Source organism: Phragmites australis, chromosome 11 (assembly GCF_958298935.1).
Source record: "Phragmites australis chromosome 11, lpPhrAust1.1, whole genome shotgun sequence".
NCBI classification, from domain to species: Eukaryota; Viridiplantae; Streptophyta; class Magnoliopsida; order Poales; family Poaceae; genus Phragmites; species Phragmites australis.
Window position 1 is genome coordinate 10542619 of NC_084931.1, and position 27354 is coordinate 10569972.

General features: G+C 45.8%; 2 protein-coding genes across 4 annotated transcripts in view; one reads left to right on the forward strand and one right to left on the reverse strand.

The window, feature by feature from the left end:
- Positions 1-27354, forward strand: part of LOC133885521 (uncharacterized) — a 62700-nt gene that overhangs the window by 27807 nt on the left and 7539 nt on the right. Inside the window, exon 2 of one of the 3 annotated variants that reach the window (XM_062325246.1) lies at positions 26592-26738. In XM_062325246.1, the coding sequence (XP_062181230.1) occupies positions 26676-26738 (63 nt within the window). In that variant the 5' untranslated portion in view covers positions 26592-26675. Of the gene's footprint in view, positions 1-26500; positions 26739-27354 lie in introns of those variants that run through there. The other 2 variants (XM_062325247.1, XM_062325245.1) reach the window with 2 other exon arrangements.
- On the reverse strand, positions 21954-22634 carry LOC133884008 (agamous-like MADS-box protein AGL29). The gene has a single exon (XM_062323415.1). It carries the CDS (start codon positions 22629-22631, stop codon positions 21954-21956), a length of 678 nt encoding a protein of 225 aa, XP_062179399.1. The 5' UTR covers positions 22632-22634.

The following is a 27354-nucleotide window of genomic DNA, read 5'->3' on the forward strand; positions in this document are numbered from 1 at the left end:
ACCAACATTTCTATCCAATGATTAGCACCTTTCAAACTCATACCAGTGTTTACCATTTTATGGCTATCACCCTAGCAATCAAAATATGAAACTAGCCATGAGGAATTCTTATCCAGATAAATAATAATATATATCGCATTACAGTGACAAGCATTCCTCATCCAAAGTTTCAAACTACATAAGCCAAGGTTGATTGTCTTTGACCGAAACACCTCCTTTTTTTTGAGCTGGTCACTTGTCAGATCTAATCCTAAATGCATGATCGATGATCTACACATACCATTCCCGTCCTTCCTTTTGCATGAATTGAAACAAAAGAAAGAAAAATTGGCAATATAATCCGTTCATGGAGTAGAGGTAGGATAGCTGAGAATCTCGTTTCGCTGTGCGTACACTGCAATAATGCAGCAGCAATGCAAGCTCCAGATTCAGATCGGCATTATATTGTGGGCGATGTACGGCCAGTAGGTCACAAGCGTATCATACACAGATATATAGCATGCTCCTTCCTTTGGAACGCAGCAGCTATGCACTCTCTAGTCCCGAGTAAGTAAATATATATGGACAATACATACATATCCGATACTATTCCAATTCAATTCCTAATACTGAAATCTACTTATTGTGTCTCAGCTCTGAAGTTGGTCAGTATTAAGAGTAAACAATGCAGTGCTAGGCACCCACAAGTGGCTCTGAACATGGAAGAGAGGTTGTCCAAGAACCATCTGCCTCTCAAGTCCAATGAAACAGCTCAGGGCGGCAAATACCGTCACAACTTTAGGAACTCCCAAAAAAAGAAGAGAGGAAAGGAGAGGAGAGGAGAGGAGAGGAGGATGGCGGGAGATGTCATCACTAATCTTGGGACCTCGGGGCTCCAGAACGGGGACGACGGGCTCTGGGGACGGCGGGGCTCCAAGACGGGGATGACGGGGGCTCCAGGATGGGGACGGTGGGGCTCCGGGACGGCGGCGTCTGGGCTCCGGGAAGGTGAGGCCGGGGCTCTGAGACGGGGACGGCGGCGTCGAGGGAGGCTACGATGAAGGGCAAAAATTTTCTAACTGTCAGAGGGTGTGAGGCGTCGAGCAGTTTTATAGGGGAGGCCATTCACTTTTGGCTAAAGAAGTCCATCGGCAGTGAAAGGGGACCTTCACTGCCGGTTCAATAGGATAACCGATAGTGAAAGGGGTTTCACTGCCGGCCCAAAGTCCACCGGCAGTAAAAGTGGTTTCACTGCCGGTCGAATATGTGCATTGGCAGTGAAACCCTTTCACTGCAGGTGCGGGGAGAAAAAAAAATGATTTGGCGCGCCGAGACTCGAACTCACGACCTACTCCAAGTAAAACCGAACAAACCACTATGCTACTCAAATGTTTTTGATTGAGTTTGTACTATATATCGTATTAACATTTTAGTAACCTAAAATCCTAATACATATGTCACTGCCGGCCCAAGTAGTCGACCGGCAGTGAAAGTTATTTCACTGCCGGTCGAATATGTCCACCGGCAGTGAGGCCCCTTTCATTGTAGGTGCAAAAAAAATTTGATTTGGTGTGTCGATACTCGAATCACGGCCTGCTCCAAGTAAAACCGAACAAACCACTATGCTACTCAAATGTTACACCACTGCGCTACTTGATTGTTTTCGATTGATTTTTTACTATATGTATTTATTAATATTATGTTAACCTAAGATCCTAATACATATTTATTTAAATTACAAATTGAAGCTTCCATAACATAAGTGAGGTATAATTGCATCTAAAACAAATTCATACATAGTAATTAATACAATTTAGCTACTTTGGACGATTTTCCCTTTATTATGATCACGACGTACATAGGGAGGTTCGTTGGTGTCTTCCATAGGATCTAGGTCGACGTCCTCTCTGAAAGGAGGTAGCATGTTGAATTGATTGCAGTCTTCCTCGTCAACAACATTCTCACTCCGACAATCCTTCTTTTTCCTTCAAGAACCACGTGGCACTCATTCTTGTTAGCCAGGTTTGGATCCTTTACATAGAAGACTTTCTTAACATCATTCACAAGTATGAATGGTTCTTCTCTGTATCCAATGAGTTTTTGGTTCACTGTAGTCATACCGTACTTGTCAATTTTCACACCCCCTGGGAGTCTGACCCATTGGCACCGGAAAAGAGGAACCTTTAACACTCCATAGTCGAGCTCCCAGATCTCCTCTACGAATCTGTAGTAGGTCTCCCTATTTTCATTGCAGTCATAGGCATCTATACGGACACCGCTATTTTGGTTGGCGCTCTTATTATCTTGAGCTCTCATATAAAATGTATAGCCATTTATGTTGTAACCTTAGAATGTGAGGATTGTAATTGACAGTTCGTGAGCCAACACATTCAACTGTGCATACTCTATCTACTTATCCATCACTTGTCTATGTAACCAGGTGCCAAAATGATTCCGGTGCTCCCGTGTGATCCAAACATCGTACTTCCCTAGATTTTGGTGTGTAGCATGGTCTGTTGTTCTCGATATACAGGTCCACTATAACTGATTATTGCAGAACAGTGAAATGTGCTTGTGTGAATGAAACGGGGTCGTCAGTGCGGAATGAGTTTGCACCTATCGTCCCTTTCCCATGTAGCCTCCCCTCATGGTGAGATACAGGCATACCAATTGATTTGAGATTCATGTAGTTGACGCAGAAATCAATGACCTCCTCGGTTTCCCAGCCCTCGGCCATGCAGCCTTACGACCGATTTCGGTTACAAACATATTTCTTTAGAACTCCCATGAACCTCTCGAAAGGGTACATCTGATGCAGAAATACAGGTCCAAGAATCCGTATCTCTTTCATAATGTGAACAATGAGATGCACCATGATATCAAAAAATGATGGAGGGAACAACGCCTCAAGCTGGGATAGTCTCGACCACGTCTTCCTGCAGCTTATCTAGCTTGGTCGGATCGATGGCCTTCTGTGATATCGCGTTGAAGAATGAACACAGCTTTATGATTGGGTTTTGGACCTTTGGTGGCAGAATACCTCTAATTGCAATTGGAAGCATCTGTGTCATCATTATATGACAATCATGAGATTTCATGCTAGTTAATTTCAAGTCTTTCATGTTTACTAGTCTCTTTACATTGGTGGAGTAACCGGATGGAATTTTGATTCCATGCAAGCACTTGCACATTGCAATTTTCTCCGCCTTGCTCAGATTGTAGCTAGCGGGGCCAAGATATTTGTTGCCTTCTTCCATATATTCGGGATGTAGATCCTATTTGAGTTTCAAACATATCAGATCCTTCTGTGCTTGGAGTGTATCATTTGTTTTGCCAAGTATGTCTAGTAACGTACCAATCAAGCTATCACACACGTTTTTCTCAATGTGCATGACATCGATTGCGTGTCGAACCACCAAATCCGGCCAATATGCTAAGTCATAAAAGATAGATTTGTTTTGGAACATAGGAGCTCTAAGATTAGATTTCGGAACCGGTGTACTCCCGCGTCCTTTTCCAAGGATAACCCTAAGTCCCTTTACCATCTCATATACCTATCTCCCAGTGCGATGCTTAGTAAGTGATCGAGTCTCAACTTTCCCATCAAAAGCTCTCATGTTGCTGCGATACAGGTGATCCTTGCGAATAAATTTACGATGACTTAGGTACACCATTTTTCGGTTGTTCTTCAGCCATAAGCTCTTTGTTTCATCCAAGCAATGCATGCATGTACAGTAACCTTTGACAGTCTAGCCCGATAGGTTGCCAAGGGTTGGCTAATCTTGGATTGTTACGAACAACATTACGCGTAGGGTGAAGTTCACTCGTTTGTATGCATCCCATACCTGCACACCATCGTTCCACAGTATTACAAGATCTTCCATTAATGGTTTCAGGTAGATATCAATATCGTTGCCAGGTTGCCTTGGCCCTGGTATTATCACCGGTATCATAATATACTTCCGCTTCATACGCAACCAAGGAGGAAGGTTGTAGATACATAGAGTCACAAGCCAAGTGCTATGACTACTGCTCATGTTGTCGAATGAAATTCATCCCATCTGTACTCATCCCAAATCTTATATTCCTCACATATTCTGCAAAGGGCTTCTTATATTTGCTATCGATGTTTCTCCACTACGTAGAATCAGCGGGGTTTCTCAGCATTCCATCATCCTTGCGCTCATCAGCGTGCCATCGCATCAGTTCGGTATACCTTTTGTTCGCAAATAAATGTTCCAAACGGGGGACTATAGGAAAATACCACATCAGCTTGATAGGACGCCTTTTCTTCTTTCCTTAACCATCAATATCATCACCGTCACACTTGTACTGTGCGGCACCACAGAGGAGACACGCTTGCATGTCTGCATGCTCTCCGCGATACAACATGCAATCGTTTGGACATGCATGTATTTTTTGTACTTCCAACCCCAATAGGCACACAACCTGCTTAGCCTGGTATGTGTTTTCTGGCAGCACAATTTCCTTTAGAATCAATTTCTTCAAGAACAGTAACAACTCTGTGAAGCTTGTGTCAGACCACTCGTTGCTTGCCTTCAATTACAGCAGTGAAAGCACGGTACGCAACTTTGTGTGCTCCTTCTCACAGACCAGGAACAATGGTGTTTTAAAGTCCTCTAACATACGCTGGAACTTTTCAAACTCTCTTTCATTGGTGAAGTTCCCCTCCCCATCATGCAACATCTGCTCCTAATCATCGACGTCGGCGTCGGCCAACATCTCCTCTAGATCATCATCGGCCAACGTATCTCCGGCAGGCGTCATATCGATATATTCGTCGACCGATATATCGGTGCACATGTCTTCATCTTCTCTTTCAATGTATTGCCCTTCATGTACGATTTCAGCTTCACCATGCTCGGTCTAATGGGTATAGCCAGACATAAAGCCCCTTGGTATCAAATGGGAATGTATCTGCTGGATGGTGGAGAACGGCTTCTTATTCTCGCAATCGACGTTGTCACCCTCATGAACTCCTTCAGCGGTGGTTTGACGCGCTTGGCCACGCTTGGGGATGTGCGTAGCCTGAGAGGACTGCGATGAAAACTGAGCAGGTGGTGGCCTTAAAATGGTCACCATGGCTCCCAGCTTCGGATATGGGCAATCCTGAGCATAGTAGCCGACACGGCCGCAGTTGTAGCATGGGCCGCCGGGGCCACCTGTCATGCTCACTTGGGAGCCATTGGGTCTTGCAAGCTGCCCTTGTGGAGCAGAGAAAGACGGGCGCCGCACCATCCACATCGGTCATGGAGCTATCAAGGCCGACATGTGAGATGGTGGAGATGGATTCTCCGTGCGAGCATGTTGAGAGCTCCCGCCCACGAAAGGCGACGGACCCCTCTTGCTCTTCTTCTCCTCTTGGTGGTTCTTAAGCTTGAACTCCACTGTGAGGGACATGCTCACCAACTTGTTGAAGTCGGTGAACTCGTGTGCAGACATCCGGTCCTGCATCTTCGATTTGAGGCCATTGACAAAGTGGTATTGCTTTCGCTCGTCGGTGTCGACCTCATCCTGAGCATATTGCGCAAGGTGGTTGAACACCTACACGTACTCCATCAATGATTTACCTCCTTGCTTGAGGTCCATGATTCCCTTCTTTTGATCTCCATAAGACCCTTAGGAATGTGGAAGTCACGGAATGCCTAGCGGAACTCCGCCCAAAATACCCGATGATTGGCAGGGTGCATGGCCAAATAGTTGGACCACCACGCGCCCACCGCATCCTGAAGTTGATGGGTGGTGAAAAGTGCCTTCTCGTGGTCCTTGCACCGAAGGAAAGTGAGCTTTTGCTCGATGGTGTGAAGCCAATGGTCGGCGTCGAGTGGATCCTCAGCACGCGTGAAAGTAGGCGGCTGAGTCCACAGGAAATCTGAGAAATCATCTCGGAGCTCGGCCCCACCTCCGCCTTGAGGGGCCATGTTGTGCACGAGAGCCTCGAGGAGCGCCGTCTGAGCTTGGCGGTTTTGCTCGATTTGCATTAGGATATCTGCCATGCCCGGCGGTGGAGGTGGCAGAGGGTTGTTCTCATTAGAACCCTCGGGAAGATCTCCCAAATTGCCACGGGTTCTCATCCTGTTGTGGCGATGAGAAGAAAGAGATGTGAAAGGTTAAATTCCGACATAGGTGAAAGATCAAACTCCAACTAATGCTACCTTGCTATGTTGGACCTCACTTATTTAGATCCGTATACTACATGATGATGAAAATGCATGTTCAAAGGCATGGTGCAAAATGAACAATAGAATATGGAAATATGACCCTTATCTATACGTTTCTTTCTCGAGCACTTGTCTCCGCAACAAAAATCAGAACGCACAAGCAATTATACTTAGGGGCATAATATTGTATTTTCATACATATTGATCATGAAGAGGCATAAATAGAACTTAGTGAGTTGTTAGTTGAAGTTGACCACTTACTAAACAACATTCTAAATTATGTTTAGGATACTTAATTAAACCAAGCTCTGATGTCACACTGTGAGGAACCATCCAAACAGTATTTGAATTAATCATTAAGTCGATCATTTACTTAATCACGACTTCAACGATTAACCCGAATACCGCTCCAGTAGTCCTGGCACATATTTTGTTCCCAAGATCGGAACACATGCCTTCCAACATAATACATCACAACATAGCTTAATAAAGAGCGAGTAATTAACATTATATTACAAGTTCTTTAAACATGCAATGGTTTCCAACAATTTACAGCAAAAGGGAAACAACAACTACGCAGCGGAAGAAACCTATACAACAAAAGAGAGAGCGGTGCCACATGCCCTTAGGCACCATCCCAAAAGCACGACCTCCTAGAGTAGGATGAACTACTCTTGCCCACCATCCTCATCGGTAGGCACGAAAGTAGCCAAAGACAACCTCTTCTTTGGCAGCAGCAATACTTGCATCAACTTAAGAGCAGCACCCTGAGTATGAAGGTACTCGCAAGACTTACACAATATGGGTATATAATATTCTGACTCTAAGGATTATGCATTGAGCTGTTAGCAAGGACAGGCCATAAGGTTAAGTAAAACATATGCGGTAGGCAACCTAGACATATATGTGTGAGCACATATACTTAACCAAACGTGCCATTCTACCATGAAATAACCAATTGAACATAAATGAAACTTTAACGTAAATGTAACATACGTACTTGAACATATAAGTAAACTGAACCAACTCATCCACCACCATAATAACCGAACCATCAACCACATATCTGAACCATCACCCACAAACGAGAACTCTACGACCGGGTGCAAATGAAACAATAGCATGCTCATAACCGAGAGCGCGACAGTTCGAACTATTTATACACCCTGCAGGGGGATACTCCTGTATCGACACAACACGAGGACCATACGGCTTGTGCCACCTGCTAAAGTATACACAAGGGGGGGTACTCATGACAACCTTTCCCAACCAGTCCCAACCGTGTGGATCGTGCATCTCTCAGCACAGCGGTATTAGAACAACTCCTAGAGCAAACTAGTACCACTTACAAGCCCGTCCGCTCACACCGTCGATGTTCAGACCCACAAAGCCACAACTACGAAGGTATTTGGCTCACCTTACCATTAGATCGGCATGTTGTGAGTAAAGTAAGTGCTAAAGCCAACTACCTCGACGATCAGCCTTAAATGATGCAAGCGGTCTACGGTGCCCGTGTTCCACTCCTGAACTACCCCAGGACTTTCCTTCGAGGCAGACGTCACCCCTAACACCGCCCACATCTCGTCTCATACTCACCACTCATCCAACAAACATCCACATAACCATATACGTGAACAAGTAGTAAGCCATAAGCTCGCAAACAACGATCGAAACATTACTCGTCTTCTACTGAGGACCTATGCATTGCTAAGCATTTCGATCGACACTTAGACATTTACCAGTTACCAAGGCTACAAGGATATAGATGAACAATTCAAGGTAGGGATTATGCAATCAACATAGGTTCTACCCATAAAAACCCAACATCGACTGCCCATACATGCAAACCTATACATAAGCATAGTTTATCAATATTTAGATTTCATTCAATTCGACAAAGGTGCAATATGATAGATGCTTGTCTTGCTGCTCAGGTGACTGCTATAATTGCTCAAGCAACACTCGTAGAAAAATGGAGGATTAGAGTCATCTTCAACCACGGTCGTATCACGCTCCGGCTCCTTATTCACTAAAGAAAAGCGCATGCAATGATGAGCATGAGTGAAATGCAATAATGCATGCTACAATATGCATATGATAAATTTCATAAATTATGACATATAAAGCATGAAAACATTTTTCCTAGATAGAAAAAGTCATAAGGAGACTAGCAAAATTGGTTTCACCCATTTTAGGCTTGCGATGAATTAACAGTGAATTAATGAAGGTTTAACATAATTAATAAATCTCAGAAATTTAATTAACTATTTAATGGCTGGGGAAATTTTTAATAGGTATATTAAGTTATTATGAAACCAAAAATTTAGTTTCATAATTTTTGGAGCTACATAGAATTTATTATGATTCTTACAAGTTACAGTAGACAGTAAACTGTGCTCAAAACGGTTTTGCTGAGTTGACTGTGGTCAGACTGTCAGAAATTGCGGTCAGACCGCTAGCGAACAGAGAGGTTTGGGTTCTAATGGTCAAACCGGCCCAAGGGGTGGTTAGACTCCTGGAACGGTGGTCAGACCACCCAGAAACATGGTCAGACCACTATATACGGCCGAGGGAACTTGGTGAGCTCGCCGGCGATCATTCCGGCAATTCCGGTGGCCTTTGGGTGGGGATTTGGACCTAGAGCATTATCTTGACCTCCTCTACCACATAGGACCACACGCAGAAGCCGAAATCAACCAAAACTTCGCTATTGCTACCAAAACATCAAGAACTCATGAACTTCAACACTAGCTCCAAATTCTTAGATTTCGACCAACCAAATCGTGCATTCATGCCATGGGAGCCTAGGAGACTCACCCAAGATGTTTTGCCAAGCTTGAGAATCGTCGGTTGAAGGAGGAAACAGAGGGAAAAGCTCAGGAGATGAAGAAACCCGGTGTTCCTCACGTTTCAACCCTAAACACCAAAATACATCAAATCCGGCCCAAATCCTTTGGGAAAACGAAAATGAATTGGAGGAATGGATGGCTTATGAGCTCGTGATCGCAATGGTACCACATGCTTACCTCCACTCCTTCTCTGGAGCTCGGATTTGGGGGAGAAAGAGAGAGTTTGATAGAGAGGGGGTGCTCCTCTTGCCTTGGCCGGTTGGAGCTCGGGAGCAGGTGGGAGAGAGAGAGAGAGAGGGAGTGGGCTGCTGCCCATGGCGAGGTGGGGTAGTTGGCCCACATGTGAGGCCCACGTTTTAGATAAAAAGGGTCCGTTTTGACTGTGAATTTCATTCTTTTCCCTCCCAAATTTCTTTTTTCTCATCCAATTGACTTTTAACGAAGTGCATTAATATTCCGAATTACAATTACGCAAAATTAAACATAATGCTTAAAAAGCCTGATTATGCTCAGAACCCTGGGTCAACTCAGAACCCTGGGTCGATACAGAACTCAAACGGCGCGGAGGCCTTCCAGCCTCTGCACGACGAAGACCTTACCGCCTCAGCAGAGGATGCGGTCGAAGCCATGATCAAGCAGGCCGCCTTCTAATGGTTCTGGGTGGTCCAACCCAGGAGTACTCCCACCTGGACTTGGTCCCCAGATATCCCCTTCGACCACACCTGGGATACCCCGAGCGAGCCAACATCTTCAGAAAGCCTGTCAACCCAGCGCCCTCCTTGGGCCCCTCGGGCGAAAGAGGGTTCCAAGGAGACAGAGGGCTCCGGGGTGCGTGGACCCCACCAGCACCTTCGACGCCGCCCTCGCAATGCCAACCGTGCACAAAGAACCCCTAGTCCACCTCGTCCGGAGAGGCATAGTCAAAACCACTTTAGCCCTAAAGGCTGGTGCACCAGGCAGCCTCGATGGTCTCCCAAGGGGGAAGCAGACCCGGGGAAACCACAAGCTTCGGGACACACCGCCTTCGGCAACGACCCTAACGACAACTCCAAGCTTCAGCGCCCCCAGAGGCACACCCAGGAGTGCTCCCACCTGGACTTAAGAGTTTAGGGTCTCCCAAGGGGGAAGCAGACCTAGGGGAAACCACTTCGGCATGGACCAGGGCGTGGCCACAACACCAACGACTGCTGCACCCTCATGACCTTCCGGGAGGAATGCCTCGGAAGGCAAGCAGAATACATGACCGCAGAAAGAGCGCACGAAAGATGATGTAGGGTCCGGAGGCCTGGGGCCAACTCCCAGTCAAATCCCTGGCCCCTCAACCCTGCACCGACACTACCAACCCTACCGACGGTACCACAACCAGCAACAAGAACTGAGCCACGGACACGCCGTCATCAGGCTCCGGACAGAGTACCCCCGGAGCTAGGTAACAGCATAGGGTCAAGGGGGTCGCGGACCACCTCTCCTGACTAACCTACGACTATGCCTCCAACATGCCATCACCAGGCCCCGGTGGATTACCTCTGGGGCCGGGTAACGGCTAAAGGCTAAGGGGGGCAAGCATCGCCTCTCCCAGCCTAGCCACAGGCTTCGAGGCCACCAGACCTCGCAATAGAGGCCTTATTCCTACAAAGGTATGCCCGCTATTAACCACCAAGTAGCTTACCTAGTAATTCGTCTTTCATACGGCCAGGTCAGAGTCTGTTGGAGGCCTCCAACCTTACTGCTAGAAGTCTTTTTTCAATAGATAGTCACTAGGTAGAAGCAGTAGAACTTAAGTTACATTCTCACTTAGCATGAACAGTTATATAATCTAGCTATATTTTATGCTACAACTAGCTTCTTATTGCCAACAGTAGACTGTAAAACTTAGCTAGTATAACCATGCAAAATCCCTACACTTCCGCAGACGCATCGTGCCTAGGTCGCCTGGGGGGCGGGTCTGCCCAGGTTTTCTGGAAGGCATTGTGCGGCCTCGGAAGTGTAGTTGCCATGTATCAAGGGATTTCCTTGATAGGCCGTGTTGCGGCACCACCTGTAGGACATCTTCAGGTGGCGTGACAAGCCCACGTACCGCAGACATAGCATGCCTAGGTCAACTGGAAGGCAAGACTGCCTAGATTTCCTGAAAGGCATTGCGTAGTCTCGGTAGACAGTTAGTCCCACACACCACGGGCGCCGCTTATGCCTAGGTCACCTGCAAGGTAGATTATGCCCAGGGTGCCCTGAAAGGTGTTTGTATAGCCTCGGGTGTCGAAGCCACGCCCCGGGGGATGTCCCCGGTGGCGGAGTTACGGTGGTCCGAGGAATGCTGTCGCAAGGAATCCTCGTTGCACGACATGCCTACACACCGCGGGCGTAGCATGCCTAGGTCTCCTGGAAGGCAAGACTGTTTAGGTTTCCTGGAAGGTATTTTGTAACCTCGATGTGTGTAGATGCTGGTTATCAAGGGACTTCCTTGGTAATGTAGTTGCGGCGCCCCAAGAGGATTTTTTTCTGGAGGCGTGACAAGCCCACGCACTAGTAAGCATCGCTTGCCTAAACCCAAGGTCACCTGAAAAGGTTTCTCGGAGGGTAGGCTTTGCCCTGATAGGAAGTGGAGCCCACGCACTGCGGGTGTAGCATGCCTAGGTCACCTAGAAGGCAAGACTGGCTAGGTTTTCTGGAAGGTATTGTGTAGCCTCGATAGTGTGTAGACGTTGTATATTAGGGGACTACCCTGATGTGAGGATGCGGTGCTATGAGGAATGCTACCACAAGGAATCCTCTCTGCACGACATGCTTATATACCGTGGGCACCGCTTATGCCTAGGTCTCCTGCAAGGCATATTATGTCCAGCGTGCCCTGGAAGGCATTGCATAGCTTCGGTCATATAAATGCCACACGCCAGGGCACATCCTTGGTGGACAGTGTTGCAGTGCACCCCGGGCGTTTCCTTGGGAACACGACAAGCCTACACATCGTGGACGTATCGTGCCTAGTTCACGTGGAAGGCAAGAGTGCCTAGGTTACCTGGAAGGTATTGCGTAGCTCTGATAGTGTGTAGGACCTTCGGCAGTAATACATGCCAAGGAGTCTGATAAAAACCTCCAGCAAAAATGGAGAGTCTTACAAAAACCTCCGGCAAAAACGGAGTCTCACAAAAACCTCCGGCAAAAATGTAGAGGCTTACAAAAAACTCTGACAAAAACGGAGAGTCTTACAAAAACCTCCGATAAAAATAGAGAGTCTTACAAAACCCTCTGACAAAAATGGAGAGTCTCACAAAAACCTCCGGCAAAAACGGAGAGTCTCACAAAACCTTTGACAAAAATGGAGAGTCTCACAAAAATCTCTGGCAAAAACGGAGAGTCTTACAAAAACCTCCGACAAAAACGGAGAGTCTTACAAAAACCTCCGATAAAAACGGAGAGTCTTACAAAAACCTCCGGCAATAACGGAGAGCTTTACCAAACCTCTGGCAAAAACGGAGAGCTTTACCAAACCTCCGGTAAAAACGAAGAGCTTTACCAAACTTTCGGTAAAAACGGAGAGTCTTACCAAACCTCCACTAACAACGGAGAGCTTTACCAAACCTTCGGTAAAAACGGAGAGCTTTACCAAACCTCGAGTAAGAACGGAGAGCTCTACCAATCCTCCGGTAAAAAGGGAGAGCTTTACCAAACTGTCGGAGAAAACGGAGAGCTTTACTAAACCTCGACACAACGAAGAGCCTTACAAAACCTCTGGCAAAATGGAGAGACTTCCAAAAACCCCCACGATGGAGATGTTTCTTCGGAAACTCCGCCGGGCGAAAAGGTTCTTAAAGGACCTAACAGGAAAGGTACCCCGGCATCTTGAAGGCTAATGCCTCTGTGCCGAAGGGATACAAAACCCACTGGTCTCCAAAGAACACCGCACACAGATCAAAGAGGTATAAAGATCCCCCTCCCTACAGGGGAAGGTATGACCACGGGACTCGAACACGTATGGTAAAAGGTAAAATCATTACCCTACCATCTCCTTTAAAAACACATTTCATACGTCATTTTATGAGTGTTATACTAATATTTAATAAAGGTCCATGCCTCGTGGTACGGAAAACATAGTGGAACCCCTGACTATCCATTGCAGAGACCGCAATTCATGGAAGCCGCTAAGGGCTGAGGGGGCCGCGGACCGCCTCTCCCGCCTAGCTTTCAGCTTCGCCTCCGATGTGCTGTCGCCAAGCTCCAGACAGAATTCCTCCGGAGCTGGGCAGCGGCTAAGGGCCACAGAGGGCCATGGACCAACTCTCTTGCCAAGCCTTCGGCTGCGCTTCCGACACATCATCACCGTCATCCCGGATAGTCGCTAAAGAACCCTAAGGGTCAAGGGCCACCTCCGGAGTTTGTATCTAAAGGTTCCAGAGGGACTTCGCTGAGTTGGAAATCTGGAACAAATTAGGAAGGAGGCTCTATGAAAGTGCATCTAGTCCCCTTAAGTGGGTTTTGGCTTATTGATGACAAAACGATTAAGGGACTAATGAGTTTATTGAAGCTATGAACAGGTTTTAGTTCCATTGGTGAAGTTATACAACGTTGGCGTCCCTCAAAAAGAAAAGAGAAGCAGTTTGTAGTACTCAATAGAATTTAATTTGATTTTATCTTTGAAATTGAGTTTAGGAAAGCCGTACTATCAAGAGGGTTGTAATTGATAGTTTTGATGGTGTCTCAGTGCTTAAAATTACCTCTTAGAACCAAATATTGAGCGACACATTCACCCACAGACTAAATCATTTGTCTCCTTAATTTTCGTGCAAGTTTTACAAGTTCTTGTAGTTTTGGGAATTTTCCAAATCCTATTATTCGTAAGTGTTTTACTGTAGGGTATTGTTGATAAAGTCGTTTTACACCTAGTAGAACCTGTGGTAACACTTAGTCTCTAGTAGATTTGCTTAGATTCATTTTGATTTCGAAATCCTGTATAAGCCTGTCCGGAGTATCCGAACTTCACCGGAGTATCCGGACTCTGTTAATCCGCTGCTGAGTTTTTAAATTTCAGAAACGCCTATTCACCCCCCCTCTAGGCGACATTAAGTACATTCAATTGGTATCAGAGCCAACCCTCCTACAAGGCTTCACTGCTTGGAGGTTTCTCGATGTCGACATCCGGGGTAAAAGGTCTGAAAGACGACAGGAGCCCGAAGTCTCCCATAGATGATCCGTCGAAGAACGGCAAAGGTAGTGGTATTGGTAAGGGAAATAAAGTACCTTTCAATTATGATCGTTTAAATTTTTCTAATTCTTATATCTCCGTACCTTCCAGGTGTGCACCATATTTTGATGATACACATTATGCCGCTTGGAGGCATAAAATAAAATTGCATCTAATATCTCTTCATCCAAGTGTTTGGAAGATTGTTTGCACAGGTTTTGAGTTATCGGATGAAGACCAAGAGCTCACTCCCGAACAAGAGCAAAATCTTCATCGCAATGCACAAGCCGCAAGTGTGTTGCTTGGTGCCTTGAGCCCCGAGGAATTCAATAAGGTTGATGGGCTTGAGGAGGCCAAGCAAATATGGGACACTCTTCAAGTTGCTCATGAAGGCACCACTAGCGTGAGAGAGTCCAAGATTGAATTGCTAGAAGGCAAGTTGGGAAGGTTCGTTATGGAGGATGATGAAACTCCTCAAGCTATGTATGATAGAATGATAGTGCTTGTGAACAAGCTAAGAGGGCTTGGGAGTGAAGATATTGATGATCACAAGGTGGTGAAGAGACTACTTAGAGCTTTTGCTCCTAGAAATCCCACCTTGGTGACACTCCTCCAAGAAAGAAGAGATTACAAGAGGCTCACACCAAGTGATGTGCTCGGGAGGATTCTTGCACATGAGCTCATGGAAGAAGAAGCAAATGAAGTAAAAAGTCATGCCAAGTTAAGCTCCACCTCCAAGAACAAGGAGATTGCATTCAAGGCAAGCAAGAGCAAACAAGTTCAAGAATCTAGCTCAAGCGAAGATGAGAGCTCCGAAGATGAAGAAATGGCATTCTTTGTGAAGAGGTTCAAAAAATTCATGAAGAAGAGTGGTTATGGAAAATAAAAGAGAGATATGCCCAAGAGAAGAACATCCAAGAGGGCATGCTTTGAGTGTGGCGAAGTTGGCCACTTCATTGCCGATTGCCCCAACAAGAAGAAGGGTAAAGACAAAGAAGAAAAGAAAAGCAAGCCATTCAAGAAAGACAAGTACAAGACCCACAAGAAGAAGTACTCGAGTCAAGCACACATTGGAGAGGAGTGGGATTCTAATTCCGACTCCGACTCCGATGATGAAGGGGTTGCCACAATCTCCATTCGCAAGTCTACACCAACAAAATCATTATTTGGCGCAATGAGCGACGACGACTCTCCAAAGTGCTTCATGGCTAAAGGCCGCAAGGTAAAATCACAATCCATGCTCCTAGATAGTGATAGTGATAGTGATGGTAATTGTGAGTCCTTGCTTAAAGGTTTAAATAAAAATACCATGTCTAAGCTAAAAGAATTAATGGAAACAATATAGAGTCTAGAGGGAACCTTTGAGAGACAAGAAGACTTGCTCATCCTTGAAAAGGAGAGAAACCTTGAACTCGAGGGTCTCCTTGCTAAAGAGAAGGAGAAAGAAGAGAAATTGTCCAAAGATCTTGATTTGGCAAATTCTTCAATTGCTAGTCTTGAGAGTAGCAATTTCACATTTCAAGAGAAATTGTCATGCTTGAGTCAAAATCATAAAACTCTTGAAGTGCAATTTGACACTCTCAAAAATAGCTCACCCAACTCTAATGATGCAAAATTGCTCTCTAATGCTTCCACTAGCAATGGTTGCTCTCGTTGTTTTAATGTTAATGTAAATGCTTATGCTACTAATGTTGAATCCTTGCGAGCTTTACAAAAAGAGAATGAAAGGCTTAATGCTCTAGATAAGTATGGGTGCATCAAGACCTACGAATCCAAAGATGCCTTATACAAGACCATTCAAGTCAAAGACAATAAGCAAAATAGAGGGCTTGGATTTGATCAATACACGAGCAAGCCAAATGAGCGTGTGATGATGAATGGAGTGGAGTGCCTCAAGTTTTACTACAGTTCTTGTAGTTTTGGGAATTTTCACAAATCCTATTATTCGTGAGTGTTTTACTGCAGGGTATTGTTGATAAAGTCATTTTACACCTAATAGAACATGTGGTAACACTTAGTCTCTAGTAGACTTGCTTAGATTCATTTTGATTTCAAAATCCTGTATAAGCCGGATAAGACCGGATACTCCGGATAAGACCAGATACTCCGGACACCGGAGTATCTGAACTTCACCGGAGTATCCGGACTCTGTTAATCCGCTGCTGAGTTTTTAAATTTCAGAAACGCCTATTCACCCCCTCTCTAGGCGACATCAAGTACATTCACCCTACCAGACCCAGGCCTGAGGAGTATGCAGTAACCGGGAATGACAAGGTCGCCACTGCTCCACCCGGTTCTCCTTAGTTACCCTACGTATCCATCTCCACCACATTCTTGAAGCCACCTCTCCCCGAGAAGAAACGAAAATAGCAATGATCTATACGAAGGCTCGGCGTCCTGGTCGTCAGAAAAAACTAGCCATCGCCTTCGAAAGGGATGAAGAAGTATGATTTGGAGGCACGAAAGCACGCACACATGAGGTCACCTATTCGAAAGATCCCCTCGCATCTTGATACTGAAGGAGACACGACCGTTCCCGAAGGCCTACGTTATATTATTAAACAACCAGTACATCCAGGGGATACAAACTAAAACAATCGTACAGAAATTGCCACGAAGAAGATATTTCCCTATGGAGCAAAACAAGGCGAGAAAGAGTACAAGGTGACTAAGTTCAGCTGTGACATGGATATATCACGGCATCACCAAGTACGCCATCTCGGTGACCGCCTTCACCTCCTATGGGTCTCGGTAGGGGCCACGCATGGGACGGCGTATGCGCCTTATCTGCGGCCTGCTGCTGCGGAAGCCGATATAGTAGCTGGCTCCCAAGCTATCGAAGGATGTTGAGGAGTACGAGGAGGTCATCGACAGGGCCTTCTCCCTCGCCTTCCCGGCCTCCTCCTGCTTCGCCGCCAGGCCCACAGACGCCGGCTCCCTCTCCCTTTGTAGGAGATCCCAGTCGATCTCCTCATCGTCATCAGAGATATCGATGATCTCGACAGGCATACCCTCCCCAGCCAAAGGTCAGACCGGAGCGGTGGGCAGCCGCCTCCCCTGTAGAGATGGAAGCGGCATCACCACTGGCGCCTCTACCGACGATCAAAACTGTCCAGCTCCCGAAGGAGCCGTCGAGATCATCAATGTCTCCGAGGAGGATGAGAAGGAAGACGATGCCATAATAAAGTCAAGGTTAATTGCTTGCTCGTGGGGCTATGGAGACTCCAACTGGGTAACCCTGGCTTTATACCCAAGCCACGCAGCCACGTAGGTCCGGAAGATGAAGCGGGACGAACATCGCCGTGTCCTCCCATTGAACACCTAGGGGGGGCTGTGGCCATACCCGGTTTCCCTCCAACACGTGCCAGCGCTCCACGACGAATGCCTCATTTTCTCACGCAAATGTCCTGTCACATTAATAACCCAAACCCCTTTTGGCGTGTGACAGAGTCACGGGCACAAGACCCTAAATGACCCCCCACATTATCCAGTCAGAATACGGTAGTGGCATGTCTAGTCCCGCCAGGCGAACACGTGGGATTCTCCAAACCCACACTAAACCTCTACTCTAGCGACTTCAAAGGACAGAGAATTGCCATCAGGCATCCTTAATACTATACCAGGCTGAGGTTGATTTTTCCTCTACATCCTCTCCCCTTCTGAAACATCGGGGCCCGAGAATGAGGGGGTACTATTGGGGGGAAAATAAACCAGCCTGAGGATAATGGTTGAAGATCACCATCCAGGTCCCTCCAGAGCCTTGATATCCAAACCCTTTGTTAAAAGCTTGATCTCCGATGTCATCAAATCCTTTCACGGTACCCCTTCGTGCCTACGAAGCCTTCCCATGGCTCCGTCGGCTCGACCTCCTGAAGCCTCCCAAAACACGACCTCCCGAAACCTTAGTCCTTCGAAGCTTCGGCTTCCCAAAGCCCCGGCCCTCCGGGATCCCGCTTCCCAAAACCTTCACCTCCCGATTCTATGCCTCCCGAGGCCCTCGCCTCGGGCTGATCGGGTCGCCTTCCCGAAGGCAGCAGGGTGAGTCAACAGGTCTTAAGAAAGATCTACTGGAAGGCCTAGTCTAATGGACGCCACTCTGACACCCCGGCGTGATAAAGGCTATCCTGACATCCCTGAGAGTATGGCGCCAGGCCACGATCGGCGACTAGCTCGCCCCCTTTAGGGGGTAGGCACCACGATAATTACCATGGTAGATATTTATCTCCCCGATAGGGTAGAAGGTAGTTATCCAGGATAAGGCCCAGTAATTTAGTCAGATCCCGGATATTTGTACATTATGATAAGTTGTACGCCATGCTACGCATGACCCTATAAATAGAAGGCCATGGTCCTCTGGGCAGGGGGGAAACAGCGGGAGAAAACGAGCAAAAAAAGATACAAATGTGAAACCACACCAAGTCACGATGTGATACTTCTTCCAGAGTGATACATTTTTTTACCATCAATATACATCGTGGTGTTCTTTCCTCTCAAACTTCGTCTCCAAGCTTGAGTCTCCTCCTTAGAAGAAACTCTCGCCGTATTTGCTGGGGCAAGACGAACTCTTGCTCCAACATGCTTGATTGTGTGATTAAGGATTTGGGATGTGACAGGATCTTAATATTTTTTTTCGCTTATGCGCAGATGCCTAATGCTCCTGAGGGTCACGACAATAAGCAATCCCAGGAGCGGTATCGTGCCCGAGGTCCCTCGAAGATGCCTACGGGAGGGAGCCAACTGCACCATAGAGAGTTTTAGAGCCATACAAGTCAGTTTGTGGGATAGCTATTAAGGATCACGTGCCCATCAGCTACAGATTGTTAACTGGTGAATGAGGTGATCCGCGCGTGGTTCCTGATTCAATCAAGAATGACCTGTGGCCCAAATATGGACGTAGTTAAGCATAAGGTGTTAATGATTATGGGCTTTTTATTTAAAAATTAGAAGAGCACACTGAACAGAACCTTTGTGCAGAAAGGTACAACGCTAGATTTTAGCAAATGGTCGCAACTAGAAGATCATTGGCAAGCCTTTGCGGAGTACAAGTTATCGGAAGAAGCATAGAGGTTGAGTGAGGTGAACAAAGCAACCTCGAAGAAGAACCTCTACCCCCACAAAGTCGGCAGTTGTGGTTACGTTAGGAAAGAACAAAAGTAGCAATAACAGCTAGAGGAACTGCGAGAGAGAGGTGTCATGCTTGAGACGGAGGGCTGGAGTGAACGATCGACGCGCTTCCTTCTTGGGAGGGGTGCTTCTTACTCGTCTAATGAAAACTTATACTTTACGACCTCCAAAGGCCAGGAAGTGATGCAAACTCTTGCCAAAAAAGCTTATGAAAGCCCATGAGCAGTCTGCACAAGGCTTTTTCAAGCTAGACAGGGATAAGGATGAGCTCACCTTGGCACTAGAAAACAAGGAACACGGTGGTCGTATACGAGGCGTTGGGGTGATGGGTTGGAAATATGGATTCTCAGGCGACGTCAACAGTTACAAGTGGTCGCACACGAGGCGTTGGGGTGATGCATTGGAAATATGGATTCTCAGGCGACGTCAATAGTTACAAGAGTTGAAAGAGATCCCAAGCAGAGCGAGATGCAGAACGAGAGGCGCAACAAGCTAGGATGATGGAAATGCTTGAACAAGTGCTACAAAAGGAGAGAGAATATACAAAGAAAAAGATAGCACAAGAAGTACAGCAAGCCCTCATACATCAATGGGGCACATAAATGACCAACAACATCTCCTAATGTTGCACGCTCCAGCCCTGATGGTTGTCGGAGTAGCTGTGCATCCACGGGAGTTCCGAGAGTTGACCCCATCACTTATCCCGTGGACCTCATCACAGCACGGACACCGTGTGAACTACACATTGGTGCTAGAAACATTACCATCAATGTGGCTTCCTGCGTGGCTTATCCTCGCAGCTCCCATGGACATTTTCACGGACGTCCGATACCAGAGGGCTACGCCGTGGTCGAAATAGATGAGGCAGTTGAATAGTACCGTCATGTTTAGGTGGACTACCCCGCAGAGGAGGGGGTGAACATTATAGAAGAGAACGAGCACACATTAATCATGTGGGAGAATACCTACATAGTGTTTCCACTAAGGACAGATACCGAGAACCTTTACTCTCCACGACACCCCGGGCCGCCGTCACCTCGAAGATCTCCCTCTCCACAACTATCTCTTAGAAGAAGTCCACCTCCCCAGCCATCGCCTCGAAAAAGCCATGGTAGAGGTGCACCCGCTGTCAGTGCACCTGGTCCGGAGGATCCTGTTGTGGCCTTCGACCAGCTTTCGGAGTTGGTACCATCGGACGACTCTTCGACAGAATGACCTTCCAACGATGATGCGAAGGAGGAGCAAAAAGCAGCGGCCAGTAAGCGTGCCTAGGAGGAGGAGGAAGATGAGAGGCTGACCCGTCAGCTGTGTGCCGCGGAGGAGCAAGAAGCAGCGTCCCGTAAGCGTGCCCAGGAGGAGGAGGATGAGAGGCTAGCCCGTCAGTGTGTTGTGGATGAGCACGGGAGGGTGGCCCGTTAGTGTGCTACGGAGGATGCCGAAGGCTCAAACTGTAGTGGCGTTCAGGCGTCCGACTTCGACGTCTTTGACAAGCCGACGAGTCTGGAGCATAGGCGACGCTGCGGTCGATTAAGCGTGGTCGGGTCCTCTACTTCACCACCATCGGCCCTCCGGTGTCCCCAGACGTACACACACCATCAGTCGTCCATGTGGAGACGCGGTCCTCATCTCGAGAGAGTAGAGTGATACTGGATTAGCTCAACTCGACCGACTTTTCGGGGGGTGACCTGTGAAAACTATTATGTATATATGTGTGTTTGTCGATGCCCAGAACCTTCATTGTATGACATGAATTACAATGTATTAATAAGTGTGACTTTATTATTGATTCACATTAAATATATGTTTCATTGTATGCATGTATTGAGAGGGAGAGAGCCGGAGAGATCAAGGAGAGAGAGGGAGAACAGAGAGGACAGGGAGGAGAGGGGAGGAAGGCCGAAGAGGCAAAATACTGCTGACTAAAGGCTCTAGTCAACAATAATGCTTTGGGAATCATTGCCAGCTGAAACCACCAGTCGACAGTGATTTCTGGGCATCACTGCCGGCTGGAGCCTTCAGCCGGCAGTGAAAACATCTTTCACTACCAGACCGGTAGTGACTATCACTGCCTGTTACCCACTGTCAGCTCCAAAACTGGCAGTGAAGAGGATTTTAGAGTCGGTAGTGATAAGGGGTTCTACAGTAGTGACGAGACTAATCGATCTCAACGGAGCGTTATATTTCTGTTTGTTTACATGTCTTTGTAAAGTTGTTACGCTTTGAAAGGAGATTTCCCAATGCAATAATTTTTTAGACACCTAATTTACTGAAATAGTGTGGATTCACCCCAAGTTGTGACATTTTCGTTCATCGAACTAGTTGCACGTTACAATGATGTGGTATTAACCCTTAGGGGCTAGAAACCATGAAATTGGTTTGCAATAGCGGCGCAGAGAAAATTCTCTAAAATGAGAAAAAACAAGGCTAGCTAAATGCTTCCATTTTGAAGAGCCGCATAATCAAGAATATCGTTGCTAACAAATGGAGCGCAGCAAGGTAAGAACAATACGTAATGATCTTCATATAATAGGAGAAACATACAGCGAAGCGTTGTGATGTTATCTCCAAACCAAACAAATTAAAGTACGACGCGTCCGCATGCATGCAACAAGTAGATCGAGTGCACATGCATTGGATGCTTTAGAAGGAGGGGCCGAGGACGGCGTGCCCGAAACCCTGCAGGTCTACTCCGGCGAATCCTGGAGTGGACAGCTGCACGCCGACACCGAACGCACCGACGTCAAAGGCACCACCGGCCAGCTGGGCCCCTGGCCGCCCCCTGCGGCCGACGAGCAGCGCGTCACGCAGCAGCTGGTCGGCGCTCGCCGCCACCGCGGCCTGCACGCCCATTAGCGATGCCCCGAACGCGACCAGGTCGTCATGGCCCATGGCGCACACCTCCGCATCGATCCACGCCATCGAGGGGCTCCTCGCCGCGCGCTCCTTCCGCGTCGTCTCGTCCGCGCGCTCCTGCCGCGTCTTCTCCGCATCCAGCTGCGCCCGCAGCTCGCCGTGCTGGCGGTTCAGCTCGGAGACCGCCCGGTCCCCGGCGGAGGAGAGGTCGGCTCCTGCATCAGGGGATGACGCGAGGAAGCGGTCCAGGATGAACTCGACGGAGGGGTGGCCGAAGGAGAAGGCCTTGCCGGCGGGGGAGAAGACGACGGCGGCGACCTCGGCGCCGCAGAGGATGGAGAGCTCGCTGGCCTTCTTGAAGAGCCCCGCGCGTCGCTTGGAGAAGCACACCTGCCGCGCCTCGTCGCTCTCGATGCGCCGGATCTCGATCTTCTGCCGCCCCATGCTCGGTCGCCGCGGAGCCATCGCTGCTACACCACACCTATGCCCGCCGCCGATTGCTCGGAGGAATGTAGCCTACCGACCTTCTACGAGTGCAAGCTGCCTAGTTCGTTTGGTGGATCATAGCAGTTTCATATTGGATATATATAGCAGCTTGGTAGACAAGATGAGAATGTAACAAGTTTTGCCACGCCTCTTTGGATCCATATATACATGCATAGGGGATTAACTTGCTAGTTATATATCGCATGCAAATGCAAATGCAAATTGAAGGATAGGGTGGTTAAGAGTAAGCTTTTATTTCCAAACGTAAGGAGAAAACGGTTATTACCAGTCTTATTAGGACGTCTATTAATCTACTATATTCATGGCCTTCTCATTCTATAGCTTCTAATTTGGAGGCAAACAATTGTACTGGGCTAATTATATATTGTTTATTGCTGCATGTTGGTGTGCAGGTGTATGTTCCAGTTTCTGTTTTTATCATATTCTCTTTGTGAACCCACATGGTGCTGTGTTATGGAGTATGATTTAAGAGTCAGTGGAGCAATGATAATTGCTTGGCTTGGATAACAGATAATATGTCGATTGAGCAGGCGGGACACAAGGAACACAAGAACACAGTGATGGATGTTTGGAATTAGGTCCATGGATCCAGAGGCCCGCTCAATTCTAAAAAATCCGGAGCTAGCTTACATGTTTACTATCACGTTGCTTGTGCAAGTGAACGGAAACCAATTAACCTATACTGTGGAGCTATCTCCGTTACTTAAAATTAGGTGTATATATAATAGAGAAAGCTTCAGCTAGGAATTAATATATACGTATGCCGGGGCATGCAAAACTCTCCTTTCAAGCATCAAAAGTCGCACGACCTGTGACTTGTGACCATGCTGCGTTAGTGAAACAGCCGGCTCATGACTATACTCGGGGTTTATTGTTTGTGTTTCTATCTCTAGCTTTTCTGCCGTTAGAAGTCTAAATAAATAGAATTATTGATAAATAACTTATGATTTTTTTGTTTCTGGTTTTTTTGGCTAAAATTCAGGAGCCCAAATAAACAGGATTGTTGAAAAGTAGTTTGTGAGGAGATGAACTAAAAGTTGAGAGTAGCTTTTCTGAGAAATGGTGTGCTGAAAAGTTAAAAATTTAATATAAAAACCAATAGCTAAAATCAAAAATAGATTTTTAGAAAATAAAAAACACAGCTTTTAAAAAAATCAAAAACAAAAATCTAAACAAACAGACTCTTAATTAAATTAAAAAAGTAGTTGTCGAAGATGAAGTAGAGCCCCGATGGCGGCTGCCAGTCAAACGAGCACGGTCAAGCCGGCAGCACCGAGCCCTCAAGCTTCGAGGTCCTCGCGGTGGCAGGACCAAGCATCTTCATGGACATAGTGCTAGAAATGAAAAATAATGAATTTTTTACTTGTCACTACATGTGGTCCCTCTGGCAAGTGTATAAGCTCATGGCAAAGAGTACCCTTACTTCCTAATCAGCGCCAAGTGGGATCAAAATTGGGGTGGTTTAGGCTAAGAGATTTTGTTTGTACCGGTTTTAATAGTTGGGTACCAATTTTTTTTTTAATCAGGACCTTCAATACTCAGTTTTCTTTAGAGGTTTCTAAGGGAAATTATGTGGGACAGGGGTTGGAACCTCCCACCAACTATCTTCCACCTTAGAGTTTTACCACTGAGTTAAAGGCTCATCCGCACGAGTACCAATTCTACATAGTGTTTGAGTATATGGTGAGAATTAAACTAGAACAAGAGCCCAGGATCGAAGACTAGACCGTTTCAATTAGAAAAACTTTGAACTATTCGTGAAGTCACAGAGCATAGTCTAAAAGAAAAGGCATGGAGCAAACAATACCTATTACCCAAACATGAAGATGGAAAAAAAAAACCCCCCGAAAATGCATTATCGCGCTTTGAACGCTAAGGCCCCCGATGACGAGAACATCAAATGGTGACGAGGAACAACAGATCTAGACTGAGAAGGGATGAATCTGGTTGGATAGATCGGATAGAACCTAGTGGAAGAAGTTGATGGAAAGGAGAGTTCAAGCATATTTGAACCTTACCAACTAGCTTTGTTAGGCAAACGTATTAGAGACCAGTTGATTTGGCTCTCCCTCAAAAGTATTAATCCTCACCCAAATTCTAACAAAGAGAGAACAAAACATGTTTTCTTCTCTACTAGCTTTGTTACATAAGGATGGACAAAAAATACAAACATGCCCTTCATTTCATTTGGCAACGCCTGAGAGACACAACCAGGGTTTGAAAATTCGTTGAAAACCGCTGTGTGTTCACGATATTCGGCAAATTTGGTCCGCACCGCATTTTGAATTCGACCGGTTTTCGAATTTAAATTCAAAAAAATCATAAAAAATTCTAAAAATACTAGAGACAATTCTAAGATCTTATATGATTTTTTTTTTTAAAAATTCGTTTGCTTCATATTTCATGGAGAGGAAGTTTGAAAAAAAAGAAAAATATTGAAATGGACCGTATGAACAGGATGATTTGGCCCATCACGTTAAGAAAAATCTTAACATACAAACATATATTTTTTTAGATAATATCTTAAGATGATCTTTAAAATTAGTTTAACTTTATTTAGAGTTTTATTAATTTCTCCATAATTTATACACAATTCACAAGCATAAAGTGAACATGTTAAGAAACAATATTGTAATTAACTTTTTCATGTCAACCATTATTTTTTCTATATAAATCATATTATAAGTAAACAAATAAAAGTGGTTTCACTTATTTTGGAGGTGTGATGGGTGAGTTATGAATTAATCTAGTTACAACACATTTACACAATCATGCATGTTAAATAACTATTTCATGAGTTCATGTATTTTTAAAAGACATAGGTTCATATAATAAGACTAAAAAAATTGGTTTCATAATTTTTTGATTAGTAAAGAATTAACTATGCATTTAACTAGGTTTAGAAAATACATTTTCTTACAGAAAATATTCAACTTTTTATGAGTATAAATACTTTTATCATGTATATCATGTTACAAGAAAACTAAAAAAAATTGGTTTCACTTGATTTGAAGCTAAGATGAATTATTTATTAATTTTACAAGGTTGTGTCTTTTTTTGGTTTTTTATTGAATTTTACCGCAATTCAGGAAATGCGCTTTGTAAATCGGAAAAACCGAACGGATTTCAAAGAATTTATTCGAAATGTATTCAATGTGGAAAATACGGTTGGTTTTCGGTGAAATTCGATCGGTTTTTCGGTTGAATTTGAGTGGTTACTAAATTGTCGATTCAGTCGAATTCTCACCAAATTTTACAAATTTGATGGAGTGAATTTAGCTAAATTCTCACTGAGTTTTAAACGGTTTCTCTGATATTTGCGAATTTCAAGAATTTATTAGGTCCCATTTTTTTTACTATAAAATGAATTTGTAAACTCTGGATGTAACCCATGCTCTTTTATAATTCTCTTTCTTATATACGCTGCCTAGTGGGCACCACATTGCGTAGAGATCCCATATGTCGGTTTCTCTGCCTTGCCTTCCTCGTATACTCCCTCCGTTTCGCAATATTTGTCTATGATTTTGGGAGTATCTGTCTCAAATTATTCATTCATTGTGATAACCAAGGATGCTTTATGGTCCATTTTCCTGTTATGTCCTTGAGTGCATGCATGCATTTACTCCAACGCTGATGAGTTATTTGTTCTCATCTGTGCATTGATTAGAGATAGCATGGTCATCTCTATGCATTTTTTCACTCGATTTCAGTATTTCTTAGTTTATACGTAATGATGGGTGTGGATAAACATTGTGAAATGGAGGAAAGTACAATTTATACAACACGATATCCCTTGGCCGTGCGCATGACAGAAAAATTCCTAAAGTAACGAATTTCAATAAAATTTCTGTGAATTTTCCCAACTCCGAATAGAGTCTGAAAATACAGGCAACCCAGAGTACCAGATCCCACCTCTCTCTCTCTCTCTCTCCACGCTCTCCATTCTTCGTTCTCCCGAGAGCTCAATTCGGCTCAGGTTCGCAGCCGCCGCGGGTTACCCCAATGGCGGAGGACTCCGGCGCCATCCTCCGCCACATCTCCTCACTCAAGGACATGCTCGACAAGGTCCGCAATCCACAAGCCTACCCCCTCTGTTCCGTACACTTGTTTGCGGCGGATTGTCGAACCAATTGACGGCGGTAGTGTCGCCGCCGCGTCGCCCAGTGGGGTGCCGGCAGGTCTCGTCCAGGACGATTGGACTCGCCTGGGTTCGATTATTGGCCCGCCTGGTATGGGATCTCCAGGCGTCCTACGCGGCGAGCCTGGGCGGCCGACTGGAGTTGGGTTTTGGTTTTAACTCCACGCTTTGAGTTGACAGGAGCTGGCTGAATCCTGCTAGAATTCAGGCTTGCGTTGTGCTACTATGTGCGGGTTTAGTTTAGTATATTCCTCCCTGTTATTCGGTGCGCGAATTCTTTGCCTATCACTGTGAGGTGAGAAATACGAGGTGGATTACTGAGAAAATGGGTGCATACAGGTTCTTTCTTGAGCGTTGCTGTCACATTTTATATGTTTGATGTGTCCTGAAACCTTTATTTGAAGCTGTTGTTTGCATCACACTGCTCCGGCGCATATTAAAAGCAAAAACTCTTCCTTAATTCTCAATCTGATTAATTGTTCAGGATAATAGTTGCCTAGGTCAGGAACATTTTTTTGGGTATTTTGATCTCATGTTGTAGAC

Coding starts and splice junctions, on each gene's coding strand:
- LOC133884008 (XM_062323415.1), bottom strand. CDS start 22,631: ATGGCTCCGCGGCGACCGAGCATGGGGCGGCAGAAGATCGAGATCCGG.